Source organism: Alternaria burnsii, assembly GCF_013036055.1.
Source record: "Alternaria burnsii strain CBS107.38 chromosome Unknown 740, whole genome shotgun sequence".
Taxonomy (NCBI): Eukaryota; Fungi; Ascomycota; class Dothideomycetes; order Pleosporales; family Pleosporaceae; genus Alternaria; species Alternaria burnsii.
Window position 1 is genome coordinate 1,802,602 of NW_024066112.1, and position 19,686 is coordinate 1,822,287.

A 19,686-nucleotide genomic window follows, 5' to 3' on the forward strand; every position below is an offset into this window, starting at 1 on the left:
AGTTGAGATCTTGATAGGCGCGAGCAACTTCAAGTGACATTTTATTCGGCTGAGGCCAGACAATATGAGAGTAGAATTGCCAACAGAAGGACTACTAAGATAGCAAAGCTTCAAAATTGAGGTCAGCTCCAAATCATGGATAATGTGACAACGACAAGGTAATAATCTTTTTGCACTCTGATATGCTACCGAGTAGACCTTGTTCACTGCCATGTGACAAGGATTTTGGTTAATATTGAGATTTCGTGAAATGATCTGTGTTCGAAGAGAATCCTTTCCTGGACCACGGGTTTTCCTTCAGGCAGGAGGGAATGCTATGGTTCAAAAGGTCTCGTCGTCGTAGTCAAGCAATACATCCCACACGATCTTGAATCTCTCAAAAAATTCTGTAAAGTCAAGCTCGCGCACCCAAGACTTCCAGTCCAAGTCTTTCAGAAACTCGAGCTCGACGAATTGGATATAGTCGAATGGCATACCTACAAGAGATTCTAGTGTTTCAGGCCACATTGTGCCGTCGCACAGATTGCCATACGCAATCTTGACAGCGACGCCAAATCTAGCCGCCTCGATGTGCGTAGGGAGTTCATTTGTACAACTGTCCAGGATTCTGACCTTGAGGAAGAGGAACAAGGCGTAGGGAATGACGTCCTTACTTATCGCGTAGATTTCACTGCTGGTTTCCAGCCAGCGTGTGATGCGTGCGCATGTGGCTTGCATAGACACGCTGGGTTGGATTCGTGGATCCATAGGGCTGAACTTGGCCAGGAGTATCCTGAGCTTAGTTTCTGACGTGGCGGACATGATGTCGTGTAGGAGATTGGGGGGAGCGCCACTGATGAAGCTTGCTAGTCTGGTCAATTCGTCTCCTAGAAAGTATTGGGTGATATCCGCGGTGGGCACTCTGCCTGGGTTTGAGCGCGGAGTATATTCGAGTGCGGAAGCCATACTTGCCATACCATACATCTTCTGTCATTGTATTACTAGTAGGTGAGAGTAGACTTTAGTACTTGGGGTGCACTGGGTAGACCGTCGTTCGCTGCATTGTGAATGAATCCACGCTGTGCCCTCACAGAAGGCCGCAGGCAGTATTCTGCTCTGAGAATTTGCACCGCATTCTAGCCGCCATCAGAGCTGGCTGACATTGTCATCAACCCTTATGGTCAGATTGTGTTCTTGGAATCATCGCCTAGGATGACTTGGTTTCTTCACAGATGAGGGTCTATTCTGCTTTGGGCTAGATCTCCCGGCGCTCCGCAGCTTCCCGAGCTCTCTCCCCGCATGTGCGTCTGCGCGTCCTCCATGCACCCAATGGCTGTCCCACTGCCACCTGCCTCGAACCTCCACGCCATCCTCCTCGTCACCAAATCGCGGTCGCTCGGCCCTCGCCTCGTATTCCACTATCCGCCGCTATCGCCGTCAGCAGCCGCTCTCGCCGCGGCCAAAGACCCAGCCTGGTTCCGTCACGACACGTCCACGGCCAGCGTTGACTCGCGAAGCTCGGATAGCGACTGGGACAGCAGCACCGACTCGGACGATGAAAACGATATCGAATTAGGCAGCCGCACTAGTGGCGGCCGTCGATCGGGAAGAACCTTGACTGGGCGGGTGAGCGACAAGGACAAGCTGGGGTCAGGGCTATGGGGCAGGCAGGAGACGATTGACGAGGAGGATGCAGATGACGACGATGACAAAGAAGCTACTGGAAGTCGGGGCAAGGGCGGAGACCACGACTGGGGCACGGTGCTCGGCTTCAAGACGGATGCGCTGGAGAAGATGCTGAGCCCCAGCAAGGAGTACAACAAGAAGCGATTCGAGCTGGGCGTTGAGAGCATCGTCTTTCTGGGCGCGCCCATGTTCGTCCGGGAAGACGGGCTCTGGAAGAAGACGAAGCGGAAAAGGAAGAAGCGATCGGACAAGCAAAGACTTGAAGATGGCGATCTGATGAAGAATCTCACAAGTGCCAGCGATGACGACGACGACGCCGACGCCCCCGAAGCGCCTGCGAAACCCGTCCCGGAGCCGTTCAGAATGCCCGAGGGATTCGAGCCAGGCTACGGCCATGGTTCCATGTCCAGCGGACCCTCAGGCGCTCCCTCAGAGGCTGGATCCGACGCGCGGAGTAACTCGACAAGCCACGACAACAACAACAACCCCGACATGACCATGTTCAACGTCGTCTTCGTGCTGAATCCGCCTGCACTCGAGTACCAGCAGCGCGTCAAGGAGATGTACGATAACGTTACGCGCAAGTACGCCAAGGCACTCAAGTACGAGGAGGCGCGGTTTCAGTACGTTTGGAAAGAATCCAAACGCATCATTGACATCAAGCAGCGGGCCAAGGAGACCAACGAGTCTCTGACGGCGACGTGGAAGAAGATTGTCAGCACATCACCGCTTGCCAAGTCCATCGCCATCATGTTCGATGCCATCTCGCACGACAAGATAGCTCACATCCACTTCGACGCGACGTTCAATACATCCTTCCAGATTCCACAAGCCGATTCCACGCCATACCTCCCCACCGCCATCGAACCTCAGATGCCAGGCCTATGGCTTACGACCTCGAACGTTATACTAGAGGACGACGATGCACCCATGACGCAGCATGCCGCCCTGTTGCTTCTGGAGGATGCCGAGGTGCTGATCAAGGACCTCGGCGGCGACGCTGGTGGGAATGCGGCGGCTATCGCCTTCTACATACGCAACATCGTGCCCACCAAGTCGCTACTGAAGATCTCCAAGAAGCATAATATATCAGCGCAAGACATGGAGTACATAGCCAGTCATCTCGTCTATTGGCGGCGCGCACGTCTTATCGCTCCTTTGTCACCACGCGACACGTACATCGTCAGTCCGAATGCCGATATGACTGTTCTCCCGGCCGCGATTTCAGTCTACGCACAGCGCTTCCCTACGTTGCCTACCCTACCCAAGGTACTGAGCATGCTTTCCGGTACGCCCCGACCGTACAGAACCTTTATACCCACCGCCGAGCATCGCGATGCCTACATGGAGATTTTAGCATGGCTTATGCGTGGAGGCTGGGTCACACAATTGCGCACATTTGCCTGGGTACGGGTAACGCCTGAGATCAAAGCGCAAGTGGCAGCCGAGATTGAGCGGGAAGAGCGTATCAAGAAAGCCGAAGAGGCGCGCAGAGAGTTGATGAGCGACAACGATTCAGTAGCCGACAGTCTGCTCTCCGACAAACGAAGCAGTTTGCTTTCTCTAAACTCGGTCAGGACCTCGTCCCCTCTGCGACGCACGCGGCGAGATGCGGATGAAGACATGGACAGCAGTACCATACTGAGCCCGCGTCTCGGGTCGACAGCCATGTCACGGAACTCTTCTGCTCGCACCGGGTCTGACGCCGGCAGTACGAGTAGTCAGCGCACAACCATCGCGCTCAACCCATCGCAACGAGCAGAGTCACCAACTTATCTCGGGCTACGAGACGCAAAGCCCCATCGTCCGTCACCGCTCCATCTCAAGCCCGCCTCGCCATCGCCATCGCCATCCCGCACCTCGATCGTCTCACCGACATCTCCCGTCGAGAAGCTTACACTACCAGACCCCGCTTTGTTCACCCACACCACCATCCTTTCCCCACAAAAAGCATCATCTATTGAGGCCAGGTGGCTTGACAAGATTGCCCAGACTTTTGAAGAGACTGCGATGATATCGGCGAATCCGAGCCCACCGAAACATGCAGATGGTGGCTTTGGTGGTATAACGGGCAAGGAACTGCGAGAGAGCTGGCCTATGCTGCTGAGGCATTTGGACGGTAAGCATGCGATTGAAGATGTGTCGGCTAGAGAGGGCATTAAGCGGAAGAGAGTTGCTGTGCTCTTTAATGCGGTCAAGGAGAGGGGGTGGCTGGTCATTGCGCGGCATTGGTGAGTGGTGTAAATGATGCAGTGTGAGGTTTTTGATTCGATACCCGCGCGTTGTAGCTTTGTTCCATAGTTCCGTCGGCCATTTTTGACTTTGCATTGGTAAAGATTTACAACGCCTTGGAGATCTTGCGAATCAGGATTCTTCAGGGGCCATGCGACCATGTCCTTTGGCGAAGCGTGACCATGGTCTGCGAGGTGCGGCAACCAAGGTCACTATGATAGAGATTTCTATCGTTCTCTGGGAATTCTGGATAAATGTATATAATATCTTCTTCCCGTTCATCATTTTTCGTCTTCTGCATTAGACTCCACTGCGCAAGTATTCTTCTCTAAGCCAAGAAGAGGAATATATCATCTGTTTACACCAACATCCAACCATCCACCACACCAAGGGACCTTCAACTCCAACCATTACAACAATGCGCAACGTCCTCGTCACCATTTTGGCCACGGCCTCCACGGCCCTTGCCTGGTATGATCACCCCAGCATGGTCACCGAGGCACAAACGACCGATGCTACATTCCTTCTCCCCTCCTCCAGTGCGACCTCCCCAACTTCGACGGGAAGCGCAACCACCAGCGCACGCCGTCTCGTCACCAGGGTGACCAGGGCGCCCTCCGTGGACCCCACCACTCTGGCTACTATTGCGCGTTCCAACAAGGAAGAACGCGACGATCCACGCGTCTACAACAATGGCTGGCGAACCTGGATATCAGAGTACGATGGGCGCATGATCACCGTGAAGCCCTGTGTCAAGGCTACAAGGTAAGTAAACACTAATACCGCGTTTATTCCCCTTCGAGAAGCGAAAACAGAATTGGCTGATGTAGAATGCGCCCTGTTCTAGCCTGACTAATTACCACGGCACACACCCACTTACCCTTCTCCAAGGCAATAGATGTCGTGGCTGCAACCGTGTTCTCGATCCGAATGATGATGGAAGGTATAATGGAAGGTTTAGGGGCGGTCATGATGGGTGGCGCGATCATAATAAGAATCTTAATGATCCTCAGCTTGAGAATAAGTGTCCGTGAGCAGTGACATGGGAGGGAGGGGGAAATGTAGGGTATGGAGGGCTTGGAATGGCTGGAGTGGTATTGGGGTATCTAGAGTTGCAATCTTTCTGATGGATAGATTGCTATTACAGGTGTATTTCCTAGATACTTTATATTCGCTGTATGAAGCTGCTGTGATAATCGGAGCTCTATCCCTCTTCTTCAGATATAGATGGTCATATTGTTGGCTTGGTTTAGTTTTGGTGAGTTTTGTTAGTCACGTGAGTGGTATCTTAGAGGGTTTGTGGTACTGAGAGAACCACTTTGAGTTTGCGAGTTCTGTGCTACATCGAGGATCCAATAATCATGTGAAATCTTGTGGGTGGCTTCCGCATTATGCTATCCTCAGGCTGGCAACTTCGCCACGAAGAGTTGAACATCATTGAGAAAGAAAATGCCTCAAATTATTAAACTACTATAGGGGTAGTTGCTGCGCTCCACGATGATAGAGATATAGTCTCACACTGCAACATCCTTCACAGCGGATCTTGGATTGTCGCCCGGTGAAGTTGGCTTTCTCAGTGGCAGCCAAAGCAAGTCTTGTTTGACCAGCCTGATCCAGAGTTGTTGAACAACCGGTATGAATGCCTCACATTATCATGGTTCTGATCTTACGATTTGCCGCTGTTCCATTGGTTGCGCATCCAAGCTTGACCCTCATCCATGGATACATCCCTCTGTACCACGAAAACCTTGAACCGCAAATTTCGAGAAGAGAAGAACAGAACGTATTTAAAGTCGCCAAAGTTCTTCTCCAACTCTTTTCATCAATCTCCACAAACCGTTCTCTCGAGAACTCCCTTCGTTTTCCCAAGATACCAACACTACACCATGAGGTTCACGCTCGTCATCACCGCCCTCGGCTTCTTCGCGACGTCCGCTGTTGCAACCAGAGAATGGTCATACAACGACCACCGCAGAGCTGTAGTCCTAGCAAGCCTAGAGCAAGGTAATCACCCTGCTGCCCATACTGTTCTCCTGCTACCCCCCTCCACCTCTGTCTAATTCCAGGCCGGTCCTGTCTAACACCCCCAGCCAAAGCCAAGCATGCCGACCTCTGCAGGCGCTGGGACGGTCCCCGCTGCCTCGACGACGAAGACAAGCCCTCGCCCTGGGAAATGAACTACCTCGAACGCAAGACAGCCAAGATAGAGAAGCAGGAGGCTGAAGACGCGGTCGAGAAGATTCATGCACTCTGGAACAAGTGGAATGCGGAGCAGGCGGACATGTTGAGCAAGGTGAAGAAGGGAGGGAAGATGTATATGGCGCTGCTCGAGGAGGTATCTAGTCTCGCGGATGTCGATGCGGTTACGGGTGTTGATGCTCAGTGCCGGGGCTCGTGTTAGTGACTAGACAGTGTCAGGTGGTAAAGCTTGTTGAGAGCAAGATGGGGGTAAGTGGGACTCATAAGAAGCTAGATGTGTACACCGTCAGACCTTTTCACTTCTCGCGCATCTAAGAATGGTGGATGGCACCGAGCACCTTTACAACGCGTTGTGATAGTCATAGTACAATGGATGCAAATCACATGCTTACAAACCCTTCAAAATGCACTTCACTGCTGCATGAAGTCGCGACTACATTCTCGTTTCACAGCACTGTGCAAATGTGCTGTTGACATCAACCCGCCTCTCCCCAGGAATTAATTCCCTGAGTTAGTGACATGATCGACTGACGACCTCAACCACCACCGCAACAGCGTCCTGGCTGATATGACCACATCGACGTTTTCTCACAACGCCCTTCCACCCCTCAGCCCACATCAGCCGTACACCGCGCCCTTTCTTGCTCGTCTCAGTCTGTTCATATTGCACGCACCACTCCCCATTGTGAAGTCTACGCTCGACACAGCTACGCATAGCGACAAACTCTCACAGGTTGACCAGCATAGTGAGGTCTTTCAGCCCGAAGATTTCACAAGTGCCATGTGTCAACGGATATTGCGCCTGTTCAACGAGTTGGTCATCATGTTTCCTGGTACCACTCATCCCAGTCCAGACACCATCCCTCTTGCGCTATGTCTGCTTTTCCGATATCGTGTAGCTCTCGCTTCTACATCCCCACGTGAAGCCACAGCGAAGTATGACGTACTGTGTGCAAGCGAGCGCGTCTTAGCTCCCGTCCCATGCTACGTCTCCACCCCAGTTTCAGCCACACAGCTTAGTGACGCCACGCTCATTGCTCTTTCCGTGCACATCGCGTACAAGTTCCTTGCGGATGACAAGAAATGGTCAACCCTGCAGCATTGGGTGAGATTACTCGAGGCGAATAAACGGAGCACGTTGGAAGCCGAGAAACGTTTCTTGAGAACGATTGACTACGTCGTTTGGGTCCGACAAGAAGAGTTTGTGCATCTAAGAGATGCGTTTGAAGGTCTGTGGAACGTGGTACTTAGCAAGACTGCTGGGCCTGCACCACCAGACTTCGTACTAAAGAGAATACGGAAATTTACGTGAATTCGACCTGGCTCCGAATATGCTTGAGGTGGGGCGATAACATACTTCCCACACGTGGACACGTGGTCAAGCGCGTCCGTCATTGATGAGAGCACATCGCGTCGATTGACTTCCTCTCGAACAACAATGACCAAAGGACTGAATATGGACTACATCACGATATGCGTGCCTCCATCAATGGCAGATCTTCTTTCCAAGAGTGGTTTTGCATTAGGCAATATCTTACCGGGGTCCATGGTCATCGTCACCTACCATCTGCCCCTCGCTTCTTGGCCTGGACGCATTGGTATCGACGCGCATGATGCATTCCATCGCAAAAAGCAATCCTTGCACTTACGTCACTCCATCTCGAACGCGACTGATGATAACCCGACGACTGCGTTGTATTTAGCCTCTTACGCATGTGGCATGCAACGTTCAGAGAGACGTATCCCCAGCACGCATGCTGCTTCAGCATCCGTCATTGATCTTTCCCCGCACTCGCGGCATTTCCCCTTTCTTTTCCACCACCTGCATAAGCGGATATGCAATGCACGATCGACCCATAGTGTTGCCGGATTATTGGTGTTCCTGGACTGACTAGTGCAAAGGCGCGACGTTTGCGATTATATCATGACATCAAGACCCTGATTCAGTCTAGGGGTCTCCATCGCGATCTGCGAAATCCCCATGCTGCTGTTGATTCTGCATCATTAACTGCCTCGGAAGGCATAGGCTGACATGGCCTGGAAGGATCCACGAGATTTTTAGACTGGATTGCATCATGTTCCTGCGCCTTAGCGCGCGGCCCGTCCACGATGGATCTGAGATCTAACGTGTACGCGAGATGGACGCGTGAGATGTGCCACGACGCGTTGGCATCTTATGATGTGCCGTGACGTCGTGATAAATATGTCGAGGTCAGCCATTAATGTATAAGTATCCCATGTGAAAGCACTTTTTGTGGTCATCAACCATCAATCTACTCTCTTCAACAAGTACCATCTCGACCAACCACTCCCACTTTCAATCAAACATACATCATCAATATGGCGGACCAGCAGTACAAGCCCACTGGTGAGCAATACAACTACTTGCCTACTTCGCAAGAAACTGACTGGTAAACAGAGCACGGAGGCCTCAAGCAGGACGGCACCCCAGACAAGCGCGTCGGTACTGGCGGTATGTCTTCACGATCTCTCCAAGGCCGCAATCACGCATGCTAACATACGAGCCAGAGTTTGCCCAGGGCAAGGTCGACCCCCATGAGGCTGGAAAGCAGGGTGGTGCTACATCCGGCACTGGAAGCACCGACTCCTCCACTGGCTCTTCAGGATCCGGCGGCAGTGCCAAGGGCGAGTTTGCTCACGGCAAGGTCGACCCCGTCGAGGCTGGAAAGAAGGGTGGACAGACGTCTTAAATGCTCAAGCTTTATACCCGAGATCAATCTTTAGGACATCTCTGCTGCAAGATATAGTCATACTTCCGATCAATGAAGTTATCGCATACGCTGCAAGCTGAATTTGGCTGATAGTTGGTGCTGCTCACTTGACCCTGTAGTGCACAATGTGATCTCATGGCTTTGTCTAACATACGATGACCTCAAAGCGAGTGCAGCGTATCGAGTGATGGCCTAACAATAATCATCCTACTGCGAAGACTGGTCTGATGTTGATTCTTCTCTGTAAGCAAGCTCTCCCTATACGCTTTCCTTAAGGGCAACCTTGTGTATTACCGTTTTGCGCAGCACTTTTCAGATGCGACAACTTGAAAGTCTGGACCATGAATGATATTGACATCATCATGACTATTCAGATGAATGCAGTGTCGTGGTTGTAGTCGCGCAGGCTGTCGCTCGTGTACCCCGCAATACGGTTATAGCTAGCGTTCACCTAGCGATTAGTGTTACCAACGCTATTGTCCGGCACATCTTTAGGCTAATCACCATACTTTCCCATCGTATTTGAAATACGACGTATCCGCAAGCGCGGGGAGTGCCTTTGAGTCTTCCCGAGGAGGAGGTCTGATATGTATGGCAACGGTCATGGGGTTCAAAATACGACGTATCAACGATAGCATCTTGCGTGCAGCTTCGCTTACGGCAGTTGGAACAACTATAAGAGTCTCAATAGGCAGGGCTGGGGCTGCTGTAGTGTTTAACGGTGGTAAAGAGCATTCTTGAATCTTCACGACACCGTTTCTAACCCTCATTATCTCACGCGACACTAGCAATATGCGTGTCGCTAAGATCGTAACACTACTTTCCACGTCATTACCTCTATGTTCTGTATGGGCTGGGGATGCGCCTGTCCGAGTCCCTCTTTGTAAGCTACCCAAATAGCCAAGCACGGGTGTTTCGAGCTTGGTGATAGCTGACCAATTTCACTAGCTTGGACTGAGGCGGCAGTAAAAGCCACCCATTTTGTTTCTCAGCTTAATACCACTGAGAAGATCGACCTCGTCACTGGTAGTTATGGCTCCTCTCCAGCCCTACCATGTGTAGGCATGCTCGTGGCAATTGAGCGACTCAACTACACTGGCCTGTGCCTGTCCGACGGCCCCGCTGGTTTGTCGCGTTCGGACGGCGTCAGTGTGTTTGCTTCCGGTATCACAGTCGCAGCTACATGGGACAGGCGACTGATGTACGAACGCGGACTTGCCATTGGACAAGAATTCAGAGCCAAAGGTGCGCATGTTCATCTCGGGTAAGCAAATCTACATGCTCCACATACACGCGATTCTTGTATGTCACAATCCGGCTGCTGGCCTAATGAGTCGTCACGCTCAAAGTGGACGCAATTGAGAGGGCTTCGGACCAGACCCTTACCTTGCGGGTGTCGCAATGAACGAATCCATATTTGGAATTCAGGGAGCCAGTGTGCAGACCTCCTCATAGCATTACATCGGTAACGGACAAGAAACCTAATGTACCCGTTCTACCCGCGAAGATGGAACAGTAATAGAGGCGGTATCTACTAATATTGACGATCGGACACTCTATAAGTTATATATCTGGCCGTTCGCTAATACTGTCTATGCAGGGACAAAATCTGTCGCGTGTGGTTGCAATTGTGTTGACAACATTTACGCTTGCGCTAATCTAGAAATACTGAATCACCTTCTCAAAGACGAACTCGCCTTTCCAGGATACGTCGTTTCTGACTGAAAGACTACGCATTCGACGGTTGGAACAGTAAATGTAGGACTAGATATGGAGACACCTGGAACCACGAGTCCCACTGGAATCTTCTACTTTGGCGACTCGCTCGCTGATACGATCGAAGCAGGCAACATCTCACCCGCCCGCCTTGACGATATGGCGACAAGAGTTATGACGCCATACTTTCGGCTGGGTCAAGACGAGGACTTCCCTGTTACTGATCCTGCCAGCTGACCTGTCTTCCTCACTTACACCTATGGTCACCAATCGCTCTTGGCCGCATCCTTCCCCGAGGTCCCTGCTTGGGACGTTCGTGGCGATCACGCAAAAGGCATACGTGAGTTGGGTGCGGCTGGCACCGTGTTACTTAAGAAACTTGAACAACACTTTGCCATTGTCAAACCAAACAAGCTTTGGTCTCTTTGGTAACGATCTTCCCGATCCGACTATCGGTTCAATCTTTCTCGACTATGGTAACGCTGCAGTGGATTACCCGATGGGGAACTCTTGATATCGGCGGTGGATCTGGAACGGTACGACACACAAGCCTCGTTAGTCCACTTGAAGCCATTCGAAACAAGGTCCGTTCTTTAGGTGGGCGCATTCAATGGCTCTTCGACAATGACGAGATTGCGGACGGAAGGTTTCGTTCGATCTACCCGGTACCGCAGGTCTGCTTGATTTTCCTCAATGCTTTCGCAACAGAAGGTTCAGATCGGCCTGATCTGGACTTCCATTGGAATGCTACCCTTGCGGTGGAGAGTACAGCAAAGTTGTGTCCCAACACTGTCGTCGTCACACATGGCCCTGGTGTTGTGTTGATGCCTTGGGCTGAAAACGAGAACGTAACGGCTATTCTGGCAGCACATTGTCCAGGAGAGGAAATCGAGAACTCTATTACTGATGTCCTCTGGGGCGACGTAGAACCATCTGGTCGTCTTCCGTATTCTATCCCAAAGCCTGCAGCGGATTACGGTCCACCCATTGTGGAATTGCCTCGCAATGTCACTGATCCAGATGCATGGCAGGCAGATTACGTCGAAGGTCAATTGATTGACTATCGTCGCTTCGACGCGAATCACGACTTGGAGCCGCACTACGAGTTCGGATTTGGACTTTCGTATACCAGTTTTGTAATGAGTCATGAATTGAATGTCGAGCTTCGTGGTGTGCCTTTGACACCTGTCCCTGATAAGTCGAAAGGAATCGCACCGGGTGGACTCAGGGATCTCTGGACCGTGGTCGCTGTGGCTACGGTGAACATCACGAATAACGGTGGCCGGGCTGGCTCTGCTGTACCACAGCTATATCTGTCCCTTCCTCAGGAAACAACTCCTGCAGGCACGCCCGTGAAAGTCTTGAGAGGTTTCGAAAAGGTGCATCTCCTACCAGGTGAGACGCAAGCGGTGACGTTCAATTTAATGAGGCGAGACGTTAGTTTCTGGGATGTCGACAGCAAGACTTGGACCATTCCAGCCGGGTCGATTCGTTTCACGGCAGGGTTCAGCGCAAAGGACTTGCACGCAGTACGTGACGTTGAAGTTTTGGTCTAGATTCTACAACGGGAAAGGCATTGATCTATGTCTAGAGGAAATCTAATCGTAAAACATCGGAACTGAAGGCTCTTTCAAAGCTAGTTCTTCGCCCAAACCAAGCCTCCAGCGTTCTTGCCAGTACCCTCTTCAACGTACCTGCAGGTAGTGAAGCTCTGCCATAGATCGACAAAGAAGTTGCTCTTTTGCTGGATGTAGCGTTCGCCGAGGAGAGGAGCAATAGCCCATGTGGCTTCCTCCGCGTGGTAGAAGGGAATGCGGGGGAACATATGGTGGACGACGTGGTACTCAATGATACCATGGAAGATGTGGCGACCAATGAAGCCAAAGTCGCGGTCAACAGTGGAAGCAGCGCCCTTGATGAAGGTCCAGTTCTCGGCCTCGTAGTGAGGTGCGTCCTCGTGTGTGTGGTGAAGGTAGGTAATAGCGACAATCCAGTGGTTCATCCAGAGGTAAGGGAGACCGTATGCCAAGAGAGCGGTTGATGTGCCGACGCTCCTCGAGGCAAGGTAGATGGCGCTCATGGTGAGGATAAGTCCAACGTTGCTCAGGGCGACAAATGGCGCCTCTGAAGGAGTGAATACGGGCGAAGTCGGGTCCAAATGGCTTTGCTTGTACTTTGACTGGGAAGCCCGGTCGCTCTTGGTCAGACTCTTCGGTCCGGCACCGGCGTTCATCAAGATGTAAGCAGGCCAGCCAAGCACTTGGTGGAAGATAAGAGCGCCGACTTGGATGAGTGGTGTGTCGGCAGCGGCATGGTCCATGATCTTCTCCATGATGGATGGCTCGGTGGTCCTGGCCATGGCATCAGACTTTCGGTGAGGGACGAAAACAGTGTCCTTTTCCATGTGGTTGTGGTAGCGATGATGACGTGCGTGGCTGAACTTCCAGCTAAAGAACGGCACCATCAAAATGCTGTGGAGGAACCAGCCAGTCACAGCGTTGACGGTAAGGTTGTCAGAAAACGAATCATGGCCACAGTCGTGGGCGAGAATCCAGAGGCCGGTAAAGAAGCATCCCTGTACAAAGCTGTAGAGCGCCCAAAGCGGGACCGTGATAAGGGGCGAGGCGTCAAGTTGCGAAAGCCGGACGGCAGAGTAGAAGAGTCCGCTTACGATGATAAGATCGCGAACAACGTAGGAAAAGGAGCGGATCATGGAGCGCTCGAAGCACTTTGCTGGAATAGCGTCCTTTAGGGTCTTGACGTCTGGAATCGGAGTTGGTTTGACATCGTCGGCCACGGCAGTGAACCTAGTCTTTACAGGCGCTGCCTGTGTGCGGGACGTTGTTGTAATCATGGTCCAAGGAGGTGAGAAGGGAGGGAGGAGCGTGCAGAGCGTGCCGTGTCGCTACTCATCCTTTTGTACCAAGACGCGTCCGGGTGGAAGGCGAAAAATCTGCTCCTTGATGTACACCAGCCTAAGCTCAATGCACTCGACCTACGTTTCAACGTCGCGAAGAAAACCGTGTGTACAAGACACCGCCTCGCGTCCATGGAAACAGTGGGTCTCTAACCGAGATTTCAACGTCAGCGCACAGTCGGCACTAGCAGTCTAGGATGAACACGTTGCGGTGAGGCAAGGGGAAGAGGCAGGAATGCCGGAAAGAGACCATAAGCACGGGGACAAGCATGTAGTATCCATGACTACAGGCCAGTGAGCTTATCGCAAGCTGCGGGAGGTGTTGCGAGACTTGGTTGGTATCGCACTCGCACTTTCATTGTTCCAAAGTTCCTTCAGGGTCCAAGAGATGAGCCGCACCGTAACCGCATCGGGAACAGATAACACGAAGCCCCGTGGGCCCTGACGATCTTGTATGGGGCTCAGCAAGTCCAAGGCGGCCCAGGCATTGGAGGAAGACCTATCGAGATCTGACCGCCCCATTGACAGCCCGTCTAAAGTCGCGCCGCAAGGGGAAGGAGATGCAGCGGTTGGACGAAGCTGCGACACCGGGAGAGCACGCAGCACGACGTGGTCAACATCATCAGTGGGGACGTCGATATTTGGCCGCATGTATGCCTCATGCGGAGTTGCAATGCTTTGTTGTTGCATGCCCAACTTGACCAAGGTGTCTTGTTCGGTGGTATTCGAGCAATCGGGTAATTCAGGGTCTCAGGTCTGGTGTGTGGGCTGGGCTGCGCGCCCGTGGGCCATCGGCGGGGCAATCCCGCAGAACGTGCGCGCAAGCCTAACCTTGGTTACTCCTTGGCAACATGGCGGTAAGGTTTCTCCGCCGCCGTTGAGAATTCTACCAGAGTTACAAAATTCTGCCAGAGTTTGGCGATTCGGTGATTCGTTGGGGTATGGCTCGATAGACGTGGATATTGAGCTAGTAGGCAACATGGGTGACAAACAAGTTAGATAGTGATTTTCTACGTCTACTCGAAGACGTCGGTAGCGAACCTCTCGTTTCGCAGCCCCTCAAACCACTCCCTAGCCTTGGCATCGTCGGCGTCCCGGCCCTCCTTCTCCTTCAACCTCTCCTTCGCAATCTTGATAAGCGTCTCCTGCACCCCATCACCAACACCTCGCGATCCGCAAACGAAGAGCTTTGCGCCCGCTTCAAACTGTTCAATGACATCGGCGCGATCGTGATAGACACGATCTTGCACGTACTTACAGCCATGCGACTCGTCCGATTTGCGTGAGAAGGCATAACGGACTGAGACGGCACCCATGTCTTCCCAGCGCTTGAGAAGATCGGCGTACATGAGGTCGTTGGACGGTGTCCGGCAACCATAAAAGAGTATAGCGGGTGCTAGCTTGCGACCGGCAGCGACCTGAGCAGCGCGCTCTTGGATGAAGCCGCGGAAGGGCGCCAGACCGGTTCCTGCTGCCATCATGATGACCGGAACATTCTTTGAGTCCTTTGGCAGGTGGAAGGCTTGGTGTGAGGGGCGCACGCTGACGTGCAACCTGTCGCCTGCCGCAAGGTTGGCGAGGTAGTTTGTTGCCACGCCCACGTACCGACCCTGGCCACTGAGGGCTGGCGCGCTGACAACAGAGTATGTGAGGGTGACGTTGTTGGGATTCCATAATGGCGACGAGGATATCGAGTATTGGCGCACACGCATGGGTGGCTGCATCTTTAGGAAGACGCCGAGTGGCAGCTTCGTAGATGGGAAGCGCTCGAGGAGATCGAGAACGGAGACGCGTTTTGCAGTAATCTCGGCGCTGAAGGTCTCGTCGGCGAGTCGCTCGAGCTGCTTCTTCTCCGCTTCATCGGGTGTAGCTTCAGCCAATGCAACGACGTTGCGCTTGCTGGCGGGTTGGGCGAGTTCTACGTAGGCACCCAAAACATCGACAGCGCTGAGGGGCGTATCCGTCGGGAGAGTAGTGGGGCCAGCCGAAGAGATAGTCAGCATCGAATCCCAAGTCAAGCCAAAGTATCGCATCGCGCGTTGGACGTTCTCTTTGGGGTTCAATGGTAGGATAGCCAGGTAGTCGCCTGCGGAGTAGGTCATGCCTGATGGAAGGCTGATCTCGATGTGCCTCTTCTCTGAAGCATCTTCATTAGAAAGAACTTCAACTTCCTCTACACGAGCCTCGCGAACGTCTTGACGTAAAGTCGACGACCTTGGTGCTGTAACCTCGACGTCAAGCGTAGTCTCCAGCGAGCCTTCGCCATCGGCCTCCGTTGATCCGTACTTCTCGCGCATGGCTGGCCACAGTACTTGGTCTTCCCAGGTCTCGAAGTCGGTGAAGATATCTCCAGAGGCAGCATCAGTGCTGCCCCATTGAACCATTTTGGTTGCGCCACGCTCTTCGAGGGTAGCGTCAAGATATTTTGGTACCTTGTGGAAGGTCTTTGCCCAATCACGGTGACCACATCCGAAGACCGCATAGTTGACGTTCTCCAGCTCCTTGCCCTTCAAGGTGCCAACCCAATTGACAAAGTGTGCGGCATTGTCGGCAGGCGCTCCCTCGTATGAGGCAGTGACAATGACGATCGGCTTGTCGGTCGGCAAGTTCTCGCGTACAGCGTCCAGGGTGTCGACGACTGCCGCGTTGAAGCCATGGTTTGCGGCGTCACTGGCAAGTCGGTTGGCGAGCGCTTCGCATGTTCCCGTGTTGGACCCGTAATAGATGGCCATAGGCTTGCCTTTGGCAACTTTTTCCTTCTGCACACGTGGCGCCCCATTCGCTGGTGGAGGCTCGTTGAGAGTAGCCGACGCTAATTTGCGTTCGAGTGATGTGGCAGAGATTCCACTTCGGAGATGCGCGCGCATGTAAAAGTCCTTGGGCTTAATCGTAAGTGTCTGCTTGATTTGAAGCTGGTATGACGCATCCTCCATAGTGAAGTTGAAGTTCTGTAGGAGAATGGCAAGCACCAAGAGGGCTTCTTGCCAGGCGAACGGCCTTCCAATGCAGGCTCGCATGCCGTTGCCGAATGGCTTCCAGCAGTTGGGAAACTCGGTGTTGCGCTTTTCAAACTCTGCGTCAAGCATTCGCTCGGGGCGGAACTCCTCAGCGTCCTCGCCATATGCGACTGGATCGCGGTGAACCATGGGAAATAGTGCAACAAGTGGCGTGCCTGCCTTGACCGCATACTTTCCTCCGATCGTAGTGTCTTCCTTGGCCGTCATACCCACTGCGGGCGCCGTAGGCTGAAGACGGAGAGACTCACGTAGTACAGCATTCAGATATGGAAGCTTTGTCAAGTGGTCGACAGTAATTGGACCTTTACCAATAACATCATCTACTTCTTGCTGTGCCTTCTCATATGCTTGAGGGTTTTTCAGCAGGTAGTAGAAAGTGAACGAAAGCAAGCCGGAAGTCGTCTCGTGTCCAGCAATCAGGAATGTGATCATATTGTCGATGACACTCTCATCCTGTTGATGTTAGTGTGACCTCAGTCCCAGTAATCGTGTTTAACTTACCGTCATCTTCTTGCCAGTCTTAGAATCAACACCGTTCAGCATGCCGTTGAGTAGATCTTTCTTGTTGGTCGGGTTGTCTCTCCTCGTCTTGATTACATCCATACTGGTTTTGCGGAGCAGTTCAATATCCCTCCAATACTTTTGCGACTCGGCGCCATAAAACATCTGCGAGATGGGATCTCTCCTCGCACGGTCTCCACTGGTCTTGAGGAAGTCGGCCATTGACTCAACGAACGGGTGCATCTTTTGCTGGTAATACGAGTTGAACCGGTAGTCCATGGCGCAGAGAGCGATGGTATCGAGAGTCAGGCGTGTGAAGTCGTCCGTAACGTGAATAACATGCTCAGGACCATGTCTTGCCCACTTCATCACGAGTTGAGACGCAATGTCGTGCATCTCGTTGAACATGTTGCGAATGGCTAGCGGCCCTAGTTGTGGAAGCAAGACACGGTGTGCAATACCCCAATTCTCCTCTTGTGGTCCGTATGATGTGAACAGGCCATCGTGAACGCCATTCCGGACTTGTTCGAGTGATGCTGCTATGATCTTTGAGAATCGTTCCTCATCGCAGATCTCGTTAAGGTGAGCTTGGTTCGCGATGACGACACGCTCGCCGCCGAGATAGAATTTCCATATAGGGCCTACACTCGTTAGCCGTCTGCTTTCTCCGTGCGTGTCAGGGGGCCAGTTCACCATATTTCAATGTCAAATTGCACATGGACTGTGTAGGGTTTGTTGCGTCGATGTCTCCAATGTTGCCAACAATGGGCAGACCAGGTGGGCCGGGTATGGGCTCAAGATTCGCCATTGTGATGTAAATTACAGCAGTAGAAAGGAATTAGAAACGAAAAGGACCACGGTATATGAATGTTCGTGGATCGCTGAAGATGTATGTGTTGTTGGGATGTCGGGAGAGCTCGTTCTATCTATAATGAATCAGAATAATTAAGTCATGCCACGTCGTTCGCATAATGACGCACTGAAACAGAGCAAATCCTTTCGCGCGCCCCGAATGCTACCTCCTTGACGCGTTGGGACCACTTTGGTGCTTGGAAAGAAAGATGCCTCGGTCGTTGTCGTGGAATTCAAGCACGGTGATTTGTTGTTGCCGTTTCGGGTAGTCGCCGTGTCGGAGCTTTTCACGTCGGTGCACGGAGGAACTATGAGGTCGGCCGAGCTTGAGGCTGGAAGCACATGCAAAGCCACTGAATACACGAGATGGAATTGGAAGCCGAGGACGAATGCGATCGCAAAAGTTGATGATGGTGCTTAAGAAGGTGCAGCGTGTCAGAAACAATGTTATGCAACGCATGCGTAGTGCGACTTAGCATTGGGTCTATCTCGATTGGTTGCAGTACCGAAGCGGTGGGATGATGTGTGTGAACCAAATGCTGGCATCTTTGGCGATCGGATGTCTATTAGAGGTGCAGCCACGAGGTTTTAACGTTGTGGTCTTCGAAAGTCTCATCTACGAGGGTGCCGTGATATCATTCAAAGTCCAACGTATGTCATGTGTGTGCGTATCGCACAGGAATGTATCGTGGTCGCGGTTGCTCTCGTGCACTTAGAACGCCTATAACGCGGAGAGATCACGACCACTCGTACATTCCGGGAAAGAAGCAAATATTGCTTGCGCACGATCGCCTACCGCTCACCAACGCGAGATCAATGACCCTTGCCCAACAAGCCTCGGCCTCGAGCGAAGCCACAGGCACGTCTCCGTTACCACAGATGATCGCCCGCTATAAGCGCATCCACAACACGGCGAAAGCACCCATTGCCATAAGTGGTATCGACACCGCCCATCTTTCTGCACCCGCTTGCATGTTCACGAAAGGGCTTCCATCGCCGTTGGCCGGAGGATCTGGCTCATCCGACCCCGACCCCGACCCCGTCGCCGATGGAGGTGGAGATGCGGTCGGTGAGGCTCCCGCTGTCGGCGCCGGAGCGGAAGGCTGGGCAGTTTCGCTGCGCAATGACACCGCAGACGTTGGCGACGCACCAGCAACGGTAGACGTGACGATGCTGCCTGTACTGATGCCGGTTGGGTTCACTACTATGGGTACGACTATCTGCAATGTGTTGCCGTCGCCATCGGTGGTCGTCCGGGTTATGATAGTGCTAACCGGGCTTGTGAAGCCATCACTGTCATCGTCGTCGCTTCCGCTGGTGGTGGTGGTCGGCTTCGGTGCAGCGACCGTCGTCGTAGGAGGGGCACGCGTGGTCGATGGCGGTACGTAGCTACTCGAGACGGCGTCGTATGCATCATCCACCACCTCTGCCGGTATCGTACAGCCTATTGCATCGCAATACAGTTCTAGCGGGCCGAGGACGAGTTCGAGGGCCCAGTCGTCTGCATCGCAGTTGGTGACGGCGCACGCGACAGCGCTGGGGAGGTAAGAGGCGCTGCTTTCGCTTGTCTGACATATACCTGCACAATCGTCAGTCCACGCCGTAGTGGAGCTATAAAGGCACCAACTCACATTTCCTGTAGCCGCAACCCGCTTCTGTGTTGCCTAAGCAGTCCTGCCAGCATTTAGGTAGGCCTTGCAGCCACCAGTCCCGATGCGCAACGGCACCCAGCGCGAAGGCATGCGCAAACAATAGCCATTGCCCAGTAGAGGCGAACATGATTGTACAGTTGGCAAAGAGCGACGTGGTAGCGAGCGACAGCCGTGGTGAGGCAAAGGCGATTGCAGCCTTAAGG

At 52.8% G+C, this 19,686-nt stretch overlaps 9 protein-coding genes across 9 annotated transcripts; 5 read left to right on the forward strand and 4 right to left on the reverse strand.

Annotated features, from left to right (window-relative positions):
- Positions 1–321: 321 nt before the first annotated feature.
- On the reverse strand, positions 322–945 carry GT037_005439 (uncharacterized protein; the record flags this gene model as incomplete). The annotated part of the gene is made up of 1 exon (XM_038930486.1): positions 322–945. The coding sequence occupies one exon, from the start codon at positions 943–945 to the stop codon at positions 322–324; it is 624 nt and encodes a 207-aa protein (XP_038787436.1).
- A 363-nt stretch (positions 946–1,308) lies between these two features.
- GT037_005440 (uncharacterized protein) lies at positions 1,309–4,749 on the forward strand (the record flags this gene model as incomplete). Its single annotated transcript, XM_038930487.1, has 3 exons — positions 1,309–3,896; positions 4,231–4,662; positions 4,728–4,749. 3 exons carry the CDS (start codon positions 1,309–1,311, stop codon positions 4,747–4,749), a joined length of 3,042 nt encoding a protein of 1,013 aa, XP_038787437.1.
- Positions 4,750–5,783: 1,034 nt separating this feature from the next.
- Positions 5,784–7,408, forward strand: GT037_005441 (uncharacterized protein; the record flags this gene model as incomplete). The annotated part of the gene is made up of 3 exons (XM_038930488.1): positions 5,784–5,901; positions 5,988–6,297; positions 6,652–7,408. The coding sequence occupies 3 exons, from the start codon at positions 5,784–5,786 to the stop codon at positions 7,406–7,408; spliced, it is 1,185 nt and encodes a 394-aa protein (XP_038787438.1).
- A 1,028-nt stretch (positions 7,409–8,436) lies between these two features.
- GT037_005442 (uncharacterized protein) lies at positions 8,437–8,807 on the forward strand (the record flags this gene model as incomplete). The annotated part of the gene is made up of 3 exons (XM_038930489.1): positions 8,437–8,464; positions 8,516–8,569; positions 8,626–8,807. The coding sequence occupies 3 exons, from the start codon at positions 8,437–8,439 to the stop codon at positions 8,805–8,807; spliced, it is 264 nt and encodes an 87-aa protein (XP_038787439.1).
- An 813-nt stretch (positions 8,808–9,620) lies between these two features.
- GT037_005443 (uncharacterized protein) lies at positions 9,621–10,781 on the forward strand (the record flags this gene model as incomplete). The annotated part of the gene is made up of 3 exons (XM_038930490.1): positions 9,621–9,711; positions 9,777–10,073; positions 10,591–10,781. The coding sequence occupies 3 exons, from the start codon at positions 9,621–9,623 to the stop codon at positions 10,779–10,781; spliced, it is 579 nt and encodes a 192-aa protein (XP_038787440.1).
- Positions 10,782–11,017: 236 nt separating this feature from the next.
- On the forward strand, positions 11,018–12,100 carry GT037_005444 (uncharacterized protein; the record flags this gene model as incomplete). The annotated part of the gene is made up of 1 exon (XM_038930491.1): positions 11,018–12,100. One exon carries the CDS (start codon positions 11,018–11,020, stop codon positions 12,098–12,100), a length of 1,083 nt encoding a protein of 360 aa, XP_038787441.1.
- Positions 12,101–12,180: 80 nt separating this feature from the next.
- On the reverse strand, positions 12,181–13,398 carry GT037_005445 (delta fatty acid desaturase; the record flags this gene model as incomplete). Its single annotated transcript, XM_038930492.1, has 1 exon — positions 12,181–13,398. The coding sequence occupies one exon, from the start codon at positions 13,396–13,398 to the stop codon at positions 12,181–12,183; it is 1,218 nt and encodes a 405-aa protein (XP_038787442.1).
- Positions 13,399–14,477: 1,079 nt separating this feature from the next.
- GT037_005446 (nadph-cytochrome p450 reductase-like protein) lies at positions 14,478–17,787 on the reverse strand (the record flags this gene model as incomplete). The annotated part of the gene is made up of 3 exons (XM_038930493.1): positions 14,478–16,931; positions 16,980–17,620; positions 17,673–17,787. The coding sequence occupies 3 exons, from the start codon at positions 17,785–17,787 to the stop codon at positions 14,478–14,480; spliced, it is 3,210 nt and encodes a 1,069-aa protein (XP_038787443.1).
- Positions 17,788–18,721: 934 nt separating this feature from the next.
- Positions 18,722–19,610, reverse strand: GT037_005447 (uncharacterized protein; the record flags this gene model as incomplete). The annotated part of the gene is made up of 2 exons (XM_038930494.1): positions 18,722–19,410; positions 19,463–19,610. The coding sequence occupies 2 exons, from the start codon at positions 19,608–19,610 to the stop codon at positions 18,722–18,724; spliced, it is 837 nt and encodes a 278-aa protein (XP_038787444.1).
- Between the last annotated feature and the right edge of the window lie 76 nt (positions 19,611–19,686).